The sequence below is a fragment of the Chiloscyllium plagiosum genome, chromosome 6, assembly GCF_004010195.1.
Source record: "Chiloscyllium plagiosum isolate BGI_BamShark_2017 chromosome 6, ASM401019v2, whole genome shotgun sequence".
NCBI lineage: Eukaryota > Metazoa > Chordata > Chondrichthyes > Orectolobiformes > Hemiscylliidae > Chiloscyllium > Chiloscyllium plagiosum.
Genome location: NC_057715.1, coordinates 117,959,378 through 117,976,513, shown reverse-complemented (window position 1 = coordinate 117,976,513; position 17,136 = coordinate 117,959,378). Strand labels below are relative to the sequence as shown.

The 17,136-nt window shown below is 44.8% G+C and overlaps 1 protein-coding gene across 1 annotated transcript in view; it reads left to right on the top strand.

The window, feature by feature from the left end:
* The window catches only part of LOC122550985 (stromal interaction molecule 1-like), a 100,488-nt gene that overhangs the window by 53,326 nt on the left and 30,026 nt on the right, over positions 1–17,136 (top strand). Inside the window, exon 2 of the mRNA XM_043692569.1 lies at positions 2,589–2,719. Within this exon, the coding sequence (XP_043548504.1) occupies positions 2,589–2,719 (131 nt within the window). The remainder of the gene's footprint in view (positions 1–2,588; positions 2,720–17,136) is intronic.

The window sequence follows — 17,136 nt, the reverse complement described above, 5'->3', positions numbered from 1 at the left end:
ATTTGAGGATGTTCTGTCATAAGTGTTCCTTTCCGTTTTCCTGCTATGGACGTCAGTCACGGGTTGCTCAGGAAAATGAGGAAAGCAAACAATTGCATTACCTCATAGTTCAGCCATTGCAATGCTGTGTGCTCTGTTTAAACACTGCACAACCTTTTCCCATATTCACCACATCACCACCAAAGTGGAAAAGGTTTTCCTTAATTATTTTTTCTCAAGATGTGGATGTTGCATATGTTACTAGCCTGCCTTGAGTGGTTTGATGCAGTTGAGTGGTTTGTAAGAGTGATTATGATTTTAAACACGTTGGTTACTGCAGGATTGGAGTCTCACTGGGATCAGACTGTTAACAGCTGCCTTCCTTCTCTGCAGAAAACAAGGTTATGTTTTTAACTAAAATTGGGCAGCCATTTTTATCTCCAGCGTTTAAAATTAAATTCAAATTTTAAAAGTCCAAAAATTGTAAGATTTGAACCTCAGGTTATTATAATCCCAATCCAATATTATAGCCACCACACATGCTCTAATACCTAGCCATCATAAAATGTGTTACATGTGAGAGTTGAACAAAAGGTGGAGAGAAAGTAAACTTGCCAAAGTGCTCAGCTTAAAAACTGACCTGAACACGGAGTGATGATGGCTCAGCATTGTCCTCTCAGACTAGGTTATCTTGTCATTGTGCCCTGCTTGGAGGTAAGTCCATGCTCATTGTTCACTCATTCTTCAGATGGAGTTGTTCTCTTGGTAACCTTTGTCAGTGGTGTTTTGACACTGCCTTCCATTGTCCAGGTTAGGTGAGCGGACAGGTCCTAAGGCTGCCTTAGTTAGGATGGGAATCAAACTGATGCTGTTAGTGTTTTGAACATAAAGCCATCCATCCAGCCAACTGAGCTAATTCCATGGATCTGAACAGTGCTCCTGTAAAGTACCTAATGTGTGATGCAGAATCAAGATACACTCTTGATCATTGAGCCTGTAATCTGTCTTATATTGTTGCCTCCAACTCCTACCCCATTTCTCCACCTGATGTCACCCAATCAGGGCGGTCACTCTGAGCTAGTCCTGTCAGTGGGAGCTTGTCCAGTTGGTTGGTATCTCAGACAGAGATCCAGCTGGAGACCTCCATCGGGTCAGATTCAGCTTGGTACACTGCCACTGGGAGCTTGTTTCCCTCGGTCCAGTTACCTACATGAGGCTGTACAGACCCTGAGCTGTGTATACAAGGACCAAGAAATAACAGTGTTTGGTACATTCTTAACCCCTCAAACTCCTCTTTTATCCTTATCCCCTTCAGACTCACGACTTCTCCCACCCTTAACCCCTCAGAGTATCCCCTTGTCCTTAACTTGTGACATCTTTGATCCAATGCAGCATCCCTGAGGTTTTACTTCTGTATAATTCCTGTGAGTATCTTTAGCCATAAATTGAATAGCAGTTGGGAGATCGTCTTGCAGGAGAGTAGAACCATCATAAAAGAGCACACCTATTGTTTGAGTACAGTCATGGATCTTGCAAGAGTGTGGGCAAGATCCCACACAATGGACGGCGTTGCATCGTCAGTCCCTATCAACATTCTCTGCTGTTGTATTGAGCTGTATTCCTACATACTTCTGTTCAGGTTTCCGGTCCTGGCTGATGCTCCGCATTGGAGTAGTGTGAGTTAGAGATCTTTCTAAAAGTAGTGCCAGTTTGCAAAATAAAAATGGACATGGTGGAAATCCTCAGCAGGTCTGGTGGTATCTATGCAGAAAGAAGCAGAGTTAATGTTCAAGTCTCTGATCTTTCACTAGAATAAGCTCTGAAATATTAATTCTGTTTTCCTCTCTATGGTTGCTGCCAGATCTGTTGAATATTTATGACTTTTGTTTCCACTTTAGATTCTGACAAAATTTGCAAAATGAAGATCTGGTGTAAAAGCCTGTGTAACTGTCCCACCCTACTGATACAGGCAGCAGTGATGCTGAAGCTAAATTCAAGTTCTGAAATAGATTACAAGGTTGACCGTGGTTTACATTTATGAGCAGGAAAGGTGCGCCAGAGCAGCTTCACAAACCACAAAGCAACCGAGAGTCAAGTTTTGTTCCCCTGCTCTCTACACCGGTCTTTAGTGAAATCCCAGTGAGGGGACTGTGTAGACAGGCCTTCATTAAAAGGCTATACTCTGCAACCACAGAGCATTTGAACCTCCGTCACTTGGTTTCTGGCCTGGCTCTCTCATTCTGTGCTAGTTCACAGGCTGCAGTGTAGTGAGTCTCTGGTTTTAATACTTCAAACGCTTAGCTGCCAAGGATTAGGATGTATAATGTCACCCTGCCCTTTACATTCTTATTTCAAAAATGTTTGCTGCAGGAGCGGGAAGAATTATTTCAGATCCTTTTACAAAGCACATAAAGCTGACATCTTTAGAGATTGGGAATCAATTCCATGGGTATCTTACAGGAGCAAACTAGCATCTCCGTAACCCACCTGTGTGTGTGTTTGTATGTGTGCTCCCCATCCCCCCCCCCCCAGAGATGGGTGTTAATGTTGTAGGTACTTTCTTCAGAAGGTGCTGTTGATTGACACTCTAATTGTGTTCCTCCTTTCAGACCTGTGCAGGATTGATGAAGCCTCGTGCCACATCGAGGAGGAAGTGCTCCGTTTTGAAGCCATTATGAGCATTCACAAACAGATGGATGACGATGCGAATGGAAATGTCGATGTGGAGGAGAGTGATGAGGTCAGTAAAAGTACAATTACAACTGTCATAGTACATATCAACACCCGACCGGTACATATCAACACCCGAACAAACACTCAACTGCAATTCAGCCCTTCCCCTTCCCCCTGCCCATGCTGATAAGATTCAAAACCAGCAAAACTCCAATTTCCAGGAAAGAATTAAACAGATTGATGATGATGTGGTTATCTACCCTGCCTCTTTGAGGAATGGCTGTCCCTTTATCTATATTGTGAAAGATTAATAACAGGTGTATTTTAAAAGTTTAATCCAGTGGTCATCCCTCAATGACATTTCATTTGAAAGTCTTATTTTGATGGCCAGTGGAACTGTTGCAACCATTACATCCTCAGCTCAGTCCGTAGGTCACTGCTGGCAGTGTATGGTCAGACTGAAGGAGCAGAAGTGCTTGTTACAACTGTCCCCCTTGCAGCATTTTGATTCTGAATTTTGGGTTGGTACAACTGTGTGTTGTGTTCTGCTGTTTCAAGGCAATGTAACTTCAGCATGGCAAGTACTTGACAGTTCAGCCTTCAACACTATTATCCCTGCGAGACTGATTACTAAACTTAGTGATCTCGGACTAAGCCCCATTCTCTAAAACTGGATCCTGTTTCCTGACCCACAGGTCACAGTCAGTGAAGGTTGGGGACAATATTTCATTGTCACTAACACTCAACACTGCATCCCCCCAGGGGTGTGTACTCAGCCCCCTACTGTACACACTGTATACCCATAACTGCATCACCAAATACCAGACTAATGCCACTTGCAAGTTCACTGATGACACCATCATAGTCAGTCGAATCTCAGATGGTGACAAAACAGACTACAGACGGGAGGTGGAAGACCTGGAAAAATGGTGCACTGAGAACAACCCAGCTCTCAATGCCAACAAAACCAAGGAACTTGTTATTGACTTTCGGCGGGATGTTACTCATGCCCCCCTACACATTAACAGCACAGAGGTGGAACGAGTGGAGAGTGTCAAGCTCCTGGGAGTGGTCATCCACAACAAGCTTTCTTGGACTCTCCATGTGGACGCACTGGTTACAAAAGCCCAACAACATCTCTTCTTCCTCAGACAGCTGAGGAAATTTGGCATGCCAGCGAATACCCCTGCCAACTTTTATAGGTGTGCCATTGAGAGCATTCTGTCTGGATGTATCACTACCTGGTATGGCAACTGTACCATTCAGGATCGGAGATGGTTACAGAGAGTGGTGAACTCGGCCCAGACAATCACAAAGGCCAACCTCCCATCTATAGAATCCATCTACCAGGCCCACTGTCAAGGAAAGGCCTCCAGCATTCTCAAAGATCCATCCCACCCTGGCAATGTTTTTCTACAACCTCTACCATCGGGGAGAAGGTACAGAAGCCTGAACACACACCAGCCGGTTTTGAAACAGTTTCTACCCTACTGTTGTTAGAATACTGAATGGACCCACAAAAGCTTAACATTTGCCCGTACCTGTGTTTTTGGTTTTGCCGCTGTTTACCTATTATTTATTATCGATGCTACTTAACTCTGTGACCTGCCTGTATTGCTCCAAGACAAAGCTTTTCACTGTGCCTCGGTACACGTGACAATAAATTCAATTCAGTTCAATTCAGTTATTGCAGGCAGGCCAGGTGAGAATAGGCACCCACTTTGGCAATAGGCTGTGCTATCTAAGCAGATATTTTGCTGTGTAGACCCGGGGTTATCAAATGACCACCCCTTGATATTTGATTCATCACTGCATCCCCAACTATCAACATTCTGGAGGTTACCATTGACCAGAAGCTGATCAGGACTAGCCATATAAACACAGTGACTATAAAAGCAGGTCAGAGATGAGGAATCTTGCAATGAGTAGCTCACTTCTTTACTCCCCAAAAGCCTATCCACCATCTACAAGGCCCAAGTCAGGAGTATATTGAATACTCTTCACTTGCTTGGATGAGGTGCGGGTGCAGTTCCAGCAATACCCAAGAAACTTGACTCCATCCAGGACAAACATTGGCAGTGTGTAACATCTACAGGATGACAGCACCTTCCAAACTCACCACCACTTACATCAAGAAGTACAAGGGCAGCAAATATATGGGGACATGTCTATTCATGCCCAGGATAAGGGCCACACTAGCTAGACCAACAGTTAAATCAAATCCCCTGGTTTGTTAAATATTTTATTAAACAGTTCACAGTTTACAAAACAATTAACATTTACAGCTGTATACAGAGAAACAGCAATTTTACATGGGAAAGGAATGGCAAAGCCAAGCCCCAAACCCTGACATTCAACCGGTTTTCAGGGAGATGAGGACAAACCTCAAATCCCTCCCCTGTTTATATCTGTCAGCTGGGGCTCCCTGATTAGCCCAGGTTAACAACCCCAATCAAGGATCTTGTATTCAGTGAGATCCACCTGGTTCTCACTCATTTCAGTTATGGATTCAGGCTTCATTGCTGTCATTGGAGCACACATTCCTGGTTAATACTGGGGGTGGGTTTAGCGGGGGGGGGGGGGGGGGGCAGTTCTGGGGGGAAGAAGATTGCAGGTCAAGAGGGCATTGCTGAATCCGAGGGTTGGGACTGAGATAAGTGGGGGGAGGGGAAATTTACATTCATCCCGTGTGGTTGGAGGGTTCATAGGCGGAAGATGAGGCCTCTACCTCCAGCAGTCGTGTGGCCAGGGTCTGGCGCTGGAGGAGGTCAAGGACCTGCATGTCCTTGGCGGGGTGAGAGTGGGAGATAAAGTGTTCAGCCACGGGGCGGTTGGGTTGGTTGGTGTGGGTGTCCCAGAGGTGTTCCCTGAAACGTTCCTGTCTCTTTCTATACGTCTCTCCTCCATCCCTCCCTCTCCCTCTCTCTCCCAGCTCTTTTGCCCCTCTGCTCCTTCTTACCCACTATCTTCTCTTCTCCCCACCCCACCCCCACTTTTTCTCCCCCTCCATGTCTGTCTGTCTGTCTGTGTGTCTGTCTGTCTGTCTGTCTCTGTTTTTAAAAATGTGTTTTTGTGTGTGTCACTGACTGAACCTGGAGAAGGTGATAGTGAGCTGTATTCGTGAACCGCTGCAGTTCATCTGTGCATGGAGCCAGAGAACGTGGGCAGAGTTCTAAATGTTAGTGTCGGTGTTCACTAGTGAGAGGAATGATATGGGTTCAGGAATCAGAAAGAATTTTTGTGATACAATTAAAGAAATTAGCACAGACAGAGAAGAGGTCAGGCAGGTCTAAAAATAAATAAATCTCCAGGGGCAAATGAAATGTATCCCAGGTTGTTGAGTGAGAGAATGGAGGAGATGGCAGGGGCACTGCCAATGATTTTCAATTCCTCTCTGGCCAGGAGAGGAACCAGAGGGCTGGAGGATGACTGAGGCGATTGAGTAGGGCCATGAATGGGAAGTATAAAATATTGAGGGACAAAGGGGAGACAGGAAGAAGCATTCCAGTTTGATGGAGGGATCAGTGACCCGTGGCAGAGATTGAAGGGAAAGGGCAGGAGGTTTACAGGAGATGTGAAGGAAAGCCTTTTTCATCCAGAGGGTTGTCAGAGTCTGGAACTGTCAGGATGGGAGAAGCAGAAACGGGCCTCACATTGAAGAAGGATTTAGATGTGCACTAGCATTACCAAGGCACACAAGGCAACGGGACGTGCAGGCAAATGGGTTTAGAGTCATTTGTTGCATTCAGTTGTGTGATGTGGAATTGCTGCCTGCCTATTCCTGCCTAGTTGTCCTTGAGAAGGTGGGGGATGAGCTGCCTGCTGGAACCATTACAGTCCATGTGAAGGCAGACCCACAATGCTGTCAGGGAGGAATACCAGGACTTTTACATAGGGACACTGAAGGAATGGTGATATGTTTCCAAGTCAGGGCGATTGGAGGGGAGCTTGCAGTTCCCATGTATCTGCTGCCATTGTCCTTCTAGATCGAAGTGGGTGTGGGTTTGGAAGGTGCTGTTTAAGGGTCTTTGGTGAATTTCTGCAGTGCATCTTGTCTGTAGCACACACTGCTGTTACTGATCATCAGTGGTGGAGGGAGTGGATGTTTGTGGATGTGGTAAAAACAATGACTGCAGATTCTGGAAACCAGATTCTGGATTAGTGGTGCTGGAAGAGCACAGCAGTTCAGGCAGTATCCAAGGACAGGCAGCATCAGAGGACAGGCAAAATTGACGTTTCGGGCAAAAGAGGCTTTTGCCCAAAACGTCAATTTTGCCTGTCCTCTGATGCTGCCTAAATTGCTGTGCTCTCCCAGCACCACTAATCCAGTTTGTGGATGTGGTGCCAACCAAATGGGGGCTGCTTTGTCCTGGATGGTGTCAAGCGTCTGGAGTGTTGTTGGAGCTGCACCCATCCAGGCAAGTGGGGAGTACTCCATCATACTCCTGACTTGTAGATGGTGGTCAGGCTTTGGGGAGTCAGGAGGGGAGTTACTCACTACAGTGTCCTCGCCTCTGTCCTGCTCATGTATCCAATACACTCATAAGGTGGTCCTGGTAAGCCTCAGGATGTTGAGAGCTGGGGATTCAACGATACCATTGGCTGTTAAGAGACAATGGTCAGATTCCCTCATGTTGGAGCTGGTCAATGCCTGGCACTTGTGTGGTGCAAATATCACATGCCACTTTTCACCTCAAGCCATGATATTGTCTAGTACCTCTGTAATTGGACATGGAATGCTTTGGTACCTCAGTGGTTGTGAATAATTCCAAACATTCAAAGAGAGAGTTCTGTACAATGCAAGAACAAAACAACTGCAGAAAATCTCAATCTCTCTCTCTCCATCTCTCTCTCTCCTCCACCCCCACCCCTTTCCCATCTCTCTTGCAGTCCCACAGTATGTTTGTTTTCACTCAGAATTCCTGAACAGGAGTGTGTTGGTCACGTTGTGCTGTGACCGGGGGAGAGTCAGTGTAGGGAAGAGGAGCTCTTTGCGGATTGCCTCAGCTATGGCCCTTTGCTGCTGATAGGCTTCGATGCTGTAGGTACTTTCAGCTTGTGACAAATCAACAATGATTCACACCCATGTCAAATGGCACTGTATCGTCCCGTCTCTTTACAAGCCTGGTTGCTGCTTGATGTCATTTTCAGGTACAGGATAACTGGAAGAGGCAGTAATATTTTCTGTTTGCTTAGCAATCTCCTAGACCATTCTTTGGCTCTTTTGTATATTGACTTCTTATTGAAGTAAAGATTAATCCCAGTGTCCATTCAGTTGAAGGTTAGAAAGGAAAAGGAAAAGAGCATGCAGAAAATCACCGTGTAAGAAGAGAATTGAAAAGAGAATGGTTTTTGTTCATAGCTTTGAGAATGCTCAAAACTCCATGTTCTGTTAGTATCTTCGTTTTACCTTATTGCAATTTTCAAACTTCTTTGTGAGTTATTCCCTTGAAATGTAGTGACTGTTGTATTGTTACTTTACAAGTTTTATGACTGGTTGTAAGCAGCCAGTGAATCTATTGTTACTGGGGAAGGAATGTTGACAAAGGATCTCTCCCTGAACCATTGGAACAGGATGGTTGGATCACTGGATTAAAATCTTGACCAAAGGGTTGGTCTCTCTAATGATGCAGAATTCTGAAACTCAGAGCTTTCTTTCACAGGATGTGGAGTCACTGGCTAGGCCAACAGTTATTACCTATCCCTAGCTGCTCAGAGGAACAAGATTAAGCCATTCAGCCCTTTGAACCTGTTCTCCCATTTGATGAGATCATGGCAGACCTATGACCTAACTTCATATACCTGGTTTTGGCCCATATCCGATAAATGTTTGTTAAGCAAAGATATTATTGATCTCTGATTTAAAATTAACAACTAATGTAGCATCCACTGCCATTATTGGACCAGAGTTCCCAACATCTACCATGCTTTGTGTGTAGAAGTGCTTCCTAAACTCTCTCCTGAATGGTCTGGCTTAGTTCTAAAATTCTCAACCAATGGAAATGGTTTATCTACCCTGTCTTTTCCTATTAATATCTTGAAAACTTCATCTAGATCACCCTTTATCTGCTAAATTCTCGAGAAACCAGGCCTAATTTGCATAATTTCTCCTCGAAATGTAACCCCTGAAGCCCAGGTATCATTCCTGTAAATCTGTGTTGTATTCCCTCCAAGGCCAATCTTTCCTTCTCAAGGAAAGAGCATGCAGAAAACCACCGTGTAAGAAGAGAATTGACAAGAGAATGGTTTTTGTTCATAGCTTTGAGAATGCTCAAAACTCCATGTTCTGTTAGTATCTTCATTTTACCTTATTGCAATTTTCAAATTTTCATCATTGTGTGATGCTCAATCTGCTCACGTGACTCCAACCAGGTTTTTGTATAACTGCAACATAACATCTGCATCCATGTAGTCAAACCTTGAGATATAAAAACCAGCAGTTAAGAGTCAGCCACATTGCTGTGGGTCTGGAGTCACATGTAGGCCAGTAATGATGGCATTTTCCCTGCCTCAAGGGCATTAGTAAACCAGATGGGTTTTTATTACACTCAGCAACAAGTTCATGGTCATCATTGGACTCTGAATCCCAGATCTTTATTATATTCAGATTCCACTATCTGCCAAGGAGGGATTTGAACCTGTGTTCCCAGAAAATAATCTGGGTCTCAGCACTATTACCACCAGGCCATCGGCACCTTTTAGCACTAGGTTAGCAGCAAAGTCTGTTGAGGAACAATGGCAGACGTTTAAGAAAGTACTTCACAGCTTGCAGCAGCGATATATCCCAAGGAGAGAGAAGGATTTTGAGAAGCAGAACAGCTCAGTGTGATTAACCAGGGGAATTAAGGACATTATCAAATAGTGAGTTTTGAGAAGATTTGTAGCTCAGATTGGGGCTCAGGATGTAGGTTTGTTTTCATCTTTGATGGAGGGGGGAGTGGCTAGGGTTTCTGAACCTGTTTGTCTGCTTTCTTGGGCTTGTTGCTCAGAAATCAGCGGACTGTGTTTCTTGGGTGCCCCTTTGTTTTGAATACACTGTATAGGTGATTTTCCTCTGCTCTGCGTAGTTCCTCTGTGCTGCAGTGTGTGGTGGCTAATTGAAATAATGTTCTGATGCAGCTTTGTTTGTGGGTGTTGGGATGACTGCCTCTGTAGTTGGTCTGTATGTGCTGTTTTCCTGTAGACGCTGGTTTGAAGTTCCCCATTGGCTGTTCGCTCTACTGTGACATCTAGGAATGACAGTTTGTTGTTTTCCTCCTCTCTAGTGAATTTTATGCCAGTAAGGGTATTATTGATGGTCTTGAAGGTTTCCTCTAATTTGTTTTGTTTAGTGATGACAAAGGTGTCATCCATGTAGCGGACCCAAAGTTTGGGTTGGATGGTTGGCAGAGCTGTTTGTTCAAGTCTCTGCATTACTGCCTCTGCTAAGAACCCTGATATCAGAGATCCTATGGGTGTTCTATTGGTTTGTCTGTAGGTTTTGTTGCTGAAGGTGAAGTGGGTGGTAAGGCATAGGTCCACTAGCTTGACGATACTGTCCTTGCTGATGAAGTTGGTGGTGTTTGGTGTATGTGTCTCTGGGTCTTCTAATAGTGTAGTCAGTGTTTCCTTGGCCAGGTTGATGTTGATGGATATGAACAGGGTTGTTACATCAAAGGAGACTGTTATTTTGTCCTCTTCTATCTTAGTGTCTTTGGTCTTCAGGAGTTCTTGAGTAGAGTGGATGGAGTGGTGTGAGTCTTCTACTGAGTGTTTTAGTCTTTGGTGTAGCTCCTTGGCCAGTCTGTAAGTTGGTGTTCCAGGCAGCAAGACTATGGGGGGGGGGGGGGGGGGGTTCTGGTTTGTGAATTTTGGGTAATCTGTAGAAGTGTGGTGTGTTGGATCTGTTTGGTTTCATTTTTTGGAAGTTGGTCTTATTTCTCCAGATTGCTGAAGTTTTTTGAGTAGGGCTGTGATTCGGTTCTCTAGCTGTGGGGTTGGGTCTATTGTCACTTGTTGGTAAGTGTTGGTACTTGCAAGCAGTGCGTTCGCTTGCTCAATGTAATCTCTTTGGTTTAAAATTACTGTCAAGCGTCCTTTGTCTGCAGGTAGGATAACAATGTTTTTATTTTTTTAAAGTCTTTCCAGTGCTTTCCTTTCTTGCGTACTGAGTGCGTTTCCTTCCTTTTTCCTGCTTAATGTTGGTGCGACTGTCTGAGTGAAAACGAACCTTCCAGCTCAGTGAGCAAACCATGTCCAGAACATTATCAAATTTAAAGATAAAAACATATAAAGTAACAAGGATAAATGCTAAACCAGAGATTAGGTTAGATTCAGATTAGATTCTACACAATATGGAAACAGGCCCTCCAGTCCAACAAGTCAATACCAACCTGCTGAAGAGTAACCTACCCAGACCCTATACTTCTGACTAATGCACCGAACAGGCAAAAGTGAGGATAGCAGATGCTGGAGATTAAAGTCGAGAGTGTGGTGCTGGAAAAGCACAGCAGGTCAGGCAGCATCCATTCCTGATGAAGGACTTTTGCCCGAAATGTTAATTTTCCTGCTCCTCAGGTGCTGCCTGACCTGTGTTTTTCCAGCACCATACTCTTCACTCTAATGCACCTAACACTCAGGGCAATTTAGCATGGCCAATTCGCCTGACCTGCACATCTTTGGATTGTGGGAGAAACCGGAGCGCCCGGAGGAAACCCACGCAGACATGGGGAGAATGTGCAATATCCACACAGACTGTCGCCCGAGGTGGGAATCAAACCCGGGTCCCTGGCGCTATGAGGCAGCAGTGCTAACCACTGAGCCACCGTGCAGCACCATGGTGGATTGACCAGTTTTGAAAACTAACTAATGATGACTAAAAAAAAGGAGAAAATAAACATGACAAATAAGTTTGCAAGTAATGTCAAGGTAGACAGTAAGAACTTCTTTCAATATATACAGAGGAAGAGAGAGGCCAAGGTGAACAAAGGCTCCTTAGAGAATGATGCTGGGAAGGTAATAATGGGGAAGCAAGAAAGTGGCAGAGGAGTTGCATAGATGCTTCACATTGGTCTTCACAGCAGAAGATACTAAACGCTTCCAAACTTGCAAAATAGTCAAGGGGCAAAAGGAGAAGCGGATATACATGCAATAACTGTCATTAGAGAAAATGTGCTGGTGAAACTAATGGCGATAAAGCCAGATCGGTTCCCCTAGACCTGATGGGATGCACCCTAGATATTACAAGAAATAGCCACAGAGACAGTGGATGGACTGGTAGTAATTTCCCAGGGGTCCTTCGATTTTGGAAAAGTCCCAGAGGCTTAGATAACTGCCAGTGTAACACCTATATTTCCAAAGGAACAGAGGCAAAACAAAAGGTAACATTTGGCCAGATAGCTTAACATCTGTTATTGGGACTTTATAATAAAGGATGCAATAGCAGAGGATTTGGAAATGCATACAAGGGTCAGAGTCAGCATGACTTCATGAAAGGGAAACCATGCCTGACAGGCTCACTAGAAATCTATGAGGAGGTAACAATCAGATAGAGAAAATGGAAACACTGGATGTGGTATATTTGGATTTTCAGAACACTTCCGATAAGGTATCACAGGTTAGCTACTTAATCCAATAGGAGCTTAGGGTGTCGGTGCAGTATATTAATATAGATAGAGGATTGGATTACTCATTCATGACTGAGGGTTTGTGATGAGAGGAGTCCTTTTCAGGATGGTAAGCTGTAACCTTACTGATTGTAATGTGTTCATCAGCCAGGTGGACCTCAGAGAATCTGAGTTCCCTGATTGGAGCTGTTAATCTGGTTCAATCAGGGAGCTCTGGCTAACAGATACAAACAGGGGGGTCAGGAGTTCTGTTCACCCTGAGAGCTAGCTCTGAGGGAGCTGGAGTAATGTCAAGGACTCTGCACGTGTAAATAAAGGGGGACTTGGGATAGCAGCCACAGGGACCAGTGCTGGGGCCACAATTATTTACAATATTTATTAATGACTTGCATGAAGAAAGTGAATATGCTGTTGTCAGGTTTGCAGATGACTCAAAAACAGGTTGCAAGGCAAGTGTGAGGATTACACAAAGAGTTTGCACAGGGATCTAGACAGGCTAAGTGAGGTCGGCAAAATCCTGGCAGATGGAATATGATGTGAGGGTTATAAGAGGTAGGATTTATAATCATCTAGAAACTTGATTAGAGATAGTCAAGAGTTTTGTGAAGGGTACGTCGTGCCTTACAAACCTCCTTGAATTCTTTGAGAAGGTGACCAAACAGGTGGATGAGGGTAAAGCAGTTGATGTGGTGTACATGGATTTCAGTAATGCGTTTTTTTTAAGATTAAATTTTTTTTTAGATTCCATACAGTGGCCCTTCGGCCCAACAAGTCCACACTGACCCTCCGAAGAGTAACCCATCCAGACCCATTTCCCTCAGACTAAAACACCTAACCTATGGGCAATTTAGCATGGCCAATTCACCTAACCTGGACTGTGGGAGGAAACTGGAGCACCCAGTGGAAACCCACGCAAACACTGGGGAATGTGCAAATTCCACACAGACAGTTGCCCAAGGCTGGAATTGAACCTGGGTCACTGGTGCTATGAGGCAGCAGTGCTAACCACTGAGCCACCGTGCTGCCCCCTGTTATTGAGATTCTTCATTGGAACCCACCACACATCTGCAAAGTTGTTTTACACTTTGTAAGTTTTGGGTCTGAGCATCTTTTTGTTCCCCGTGATTGATGTTTGGTTGGTTGGGAGACCCCCGGGGCCAGGCCGGATATGCCTTGGTTACTACAGGAAGTGAGGGAAGAGATTGCTGTGCCTTTGGTGATGATCTTTGTACCCTCACTGTCCACTGGAGTAGTGCCAGATGATGGGGGGATGGCAAACGTTATTCCCTTTTTCAAGAAAGGGAATAGGGATAACCTTGGGAATTACAGACCAGTCAGTCTTATGTTTGTGGTGGGCAAATGATTGGAGAGGATTCTGAGAGACAAGATTTATGATTACTTATAAGAACATAGTTTGATTTGAGATAGTCAGCATGGCTTTGTGAGGGGCAGGTCATGCCTCTCAAACTTTATTGAATTCTTTGATGATGTGATGAGACAGGTTGTTGAAGGTAGAGCAGTGGATGTGGTGTACATGATATTAGCAAGGCGTTTGATAAGGTTCTCCAGGGTAGGCTCATTCAGAAAGTAAGGAGGCATGGAATACAGGAAAACCTGTCTCTCTGGATACAGACAGAAGGTGGCGGTAGATGGAAAGTATTCAGCCTGGAGCTTGGTCACCAGTGGTGTTTCAGGGGGGATCTGTTCTGGGACCTCTGCTCTTTGTGATTTTTATAAATGACTTGAATGATGAAATGTAAGAGCAGGTTAGTACGTTTGCTGATGACACGGAGGTTGGTGGATTTGTGGATAGTGTGGAGGGCTGTTGTAGGTTGCAACAGGACATTGACAGGATGCAGAGCTAGGCTGAGAAGTGGCAGATAGAGTTCAACCTGGAAAAGTGTGAAGTTAGTTACTTTGGAAGGTTGAATTTGAATGCAGATTAGAGTTAAAGGCAGGATTCTTGGTAATGTGGAGGAACAAAGGGATCTTGGGTCCATGTCCATAGATCCCCCAAAGTTGCATCCAGGTTGATAGGATTGTCAAGAAGGCATATGGTATGTTGGCTTTCATTAGTAGGGGGATTGAATTTAAGAGCCATCAGGGTATGCTGCAGCTCTGTAGAGGCCTGGTTAGACCACACTTGGAATATTGTATTCAGTTCTGGTTGCCTCACTATAGGAAGGATATGGAAGCTTCAGAGAGGGTGCAGAGGAGATTTACCAGGATGCTGCCTGGACTGGAGGGCATGTCTTATGAAGAAAGGTTGAGGGAGCCAGGGCTTTTGTCACTGGAGCGAAGAAGGATGAGAGGTGACTTGATAGAGGTGTACACGATGATGAGAGGTGTAAATAGAGTGGATAGCCAGAGACTTTTTTCCCAGGGCAGAAATTTCTATCACAAGGGTGCATCATTTTAAGGTGACTGGAGGAAGGTTTAGGGATTAGAGATAGGTTCTTTAACAGAGTGGTGGGTGTGTGGAATGCACTGCCAGCGGTGGTAGGAAAGTCAGAGGCATTAGGGGCATTTAAGTGATTCTTGGATAGGCACATGGAAGAAAGGCTTCTTGTAGGTTAGCCTGATCTTAGAGTAGGATAAAAGGCCGGCACAATATTGAGGGCCGAAGGGCCTGTATTGTGCTGTACTGTTCTATGTTCAATGAAGCCCCAAACAGGTTTCATCTTGCCTCCTTCTGTGGCAATTAATTGAAATGTAGGATGGGCACAAGGCCAGAATGAGAGAGCTGCAGAGGTCTTACCTGGAGAAAGGTACAGAAATAAAGAGGGAATGTGGCTCGAGAGGCATTTGAAAGATCAGATTAGCCACGGTCAGACTGAATGGCAGAGCAGCTTGCAAGGGCCACGGAGATACGTTTTACCATGGAGACATTGCTGATCCAGATGACAGTGTGTTTCAATAAGTCCATGGTTGATAGAGGATGTTAGTGAGGGCAGGGGAACTTTGAATGAATTCAAGTTCAGGGGGGAAGGAGACCAACCTGGAGAACGTTGAAGTGGTTGAGTTGAGACAACAAAGGCGTGATTGTTACATGCATATGGAAATAAAGAGCAACAAAAGCAGGTCAGATGCTGGGAATTCTGAGACCAGTGACTAACTCTTCATCATAAGATGTCAGTTATCTACAAGACACAAGTCAGGAGTGTGATGCAGTCCTCTCTACTTTGTAAAGATCACTTTTATTTATGGACTATGACCCAAAAATGGGGAGAGCTATTGCTTTAAACCAAGGAAACTGTCTAAGGAGATATTTGCAGTTTTACTAATAACTTACAAAACACGTTGTGAGTTGCAAATACAAAGTAGCCTTCAAGCATAGGGAGTGTTCCAGACAAAATGTCAATTTTGACCTGGATACAATCTTTTACTTGGTTTTTCAATTGGCCTCAGTTATTGTGGCTCAGAAGGGCTCAGCATATTTACAAATATTTGATTTGCTCCTGGGCTAGTGACTACTGCTTTCTGTCTGGACAGTACAATGGAAAAATCCAGCCTGTGAAGAGAAAGTTTCCATCTCTCGCTCGCGCTCTTTCTCTCTCTCTCTCTCGTTCTCTTGCTGTCTCGCTTTGATTAGATTAGATTACTTACAGTGTGGAAACAGGCCCTTCGGCCCAACAAGTCCACACCAACCCACCGAACCACAACCCACCCAGACCCATTTCCCCTACATTTACCCCTTCGCCTAACACTACGGGCAATTTCCCATGGCCAATTCACCTAACCTGCACATTTTTGGTTTGTGGGAGGAAACCGGAGCACCCGGAGGAAACCCACGCAGACACGGGGAGAATGTGCAAACTCCACACAGACAGTCGCCTGAGGCGGGAATTGAACCCGGGTCTCTGGCGCTGTGAGGCAGCAGTACTAACCACTGTGCCACCCACGCGCTCTCAGGCGCCCTCTTGCTCTCTGTCTCTCTCTGTTTTTCTCTCCCTTCCTTCTATGTGGAGAAATGACAGAAAATTCCAGTAGCTATCTACTCTCCCTTGCCTTTCTCCATAAGATGATTTCCCTATGCATAGAGAGAGACTGAAATGGCAGATCCCCAAACCCTGAATGAAAGACTGAGAATCAGCGTACTCACAACTTGGTGTCATCAGTAAAGAATCAAAATGAGGCAAAGAAAACCAAAAGCGGGCAGCTCAATGATGTCAGTGATCCAGACTGGTGCCAGAACTGTGCTTCTCAGACTTTATTTGCCTTCCCCGCCCCCCACAAAATATTTGTATCAAGTCTTAACTGTTTGTATGTGTGTGGGAATTTTAAGAAAGGAGTAGAATTTAAGTAAGAAGATTATAGTGTAGCAGTTTAGCGTGTCTACTTGTTGTCATCGATTTTAAAAAAAATTGTTTTCTTGCAAATGGAATAGTGGGGCTGGATTTGCAGCACACAAGCCCTGAGAGTTAGAATAATTGGAATCCAAAATCAGCTGAGAAGCTCGACATCATCCAAAGCATTCCTCTTGATTGGAACCACATTCACTCTCTCCACGGTTGATGCTCATTAACAGCCGTGTGTTCCATCTACGGAATACATTGCAGCAACTACTCACCGAAGCTTCTCCATCAGGATCATCCAGACTGTGACATTTACCAGAGAGGGGGACAAGGTCAGCAGGGACACTGCCTTCGCATGACTCTCTCATTTTCTCCACACCAACACCATGAGCCCTAACCCCACCCCCAGTGCCAAACACCTCACCTCCACCCTTTTTACTTCTTGAACTTTTTCTGGATCCTTGGACTTAAGCTTCAAAAACATGAGTTCTGCTTGAGTAATAAGATCGGTATTGCTTGCAATTCATTCGAGCACAGTGGTGAAATGAGAAATTCTCACTGGGTATGGGGAAGAGTACGTCTAT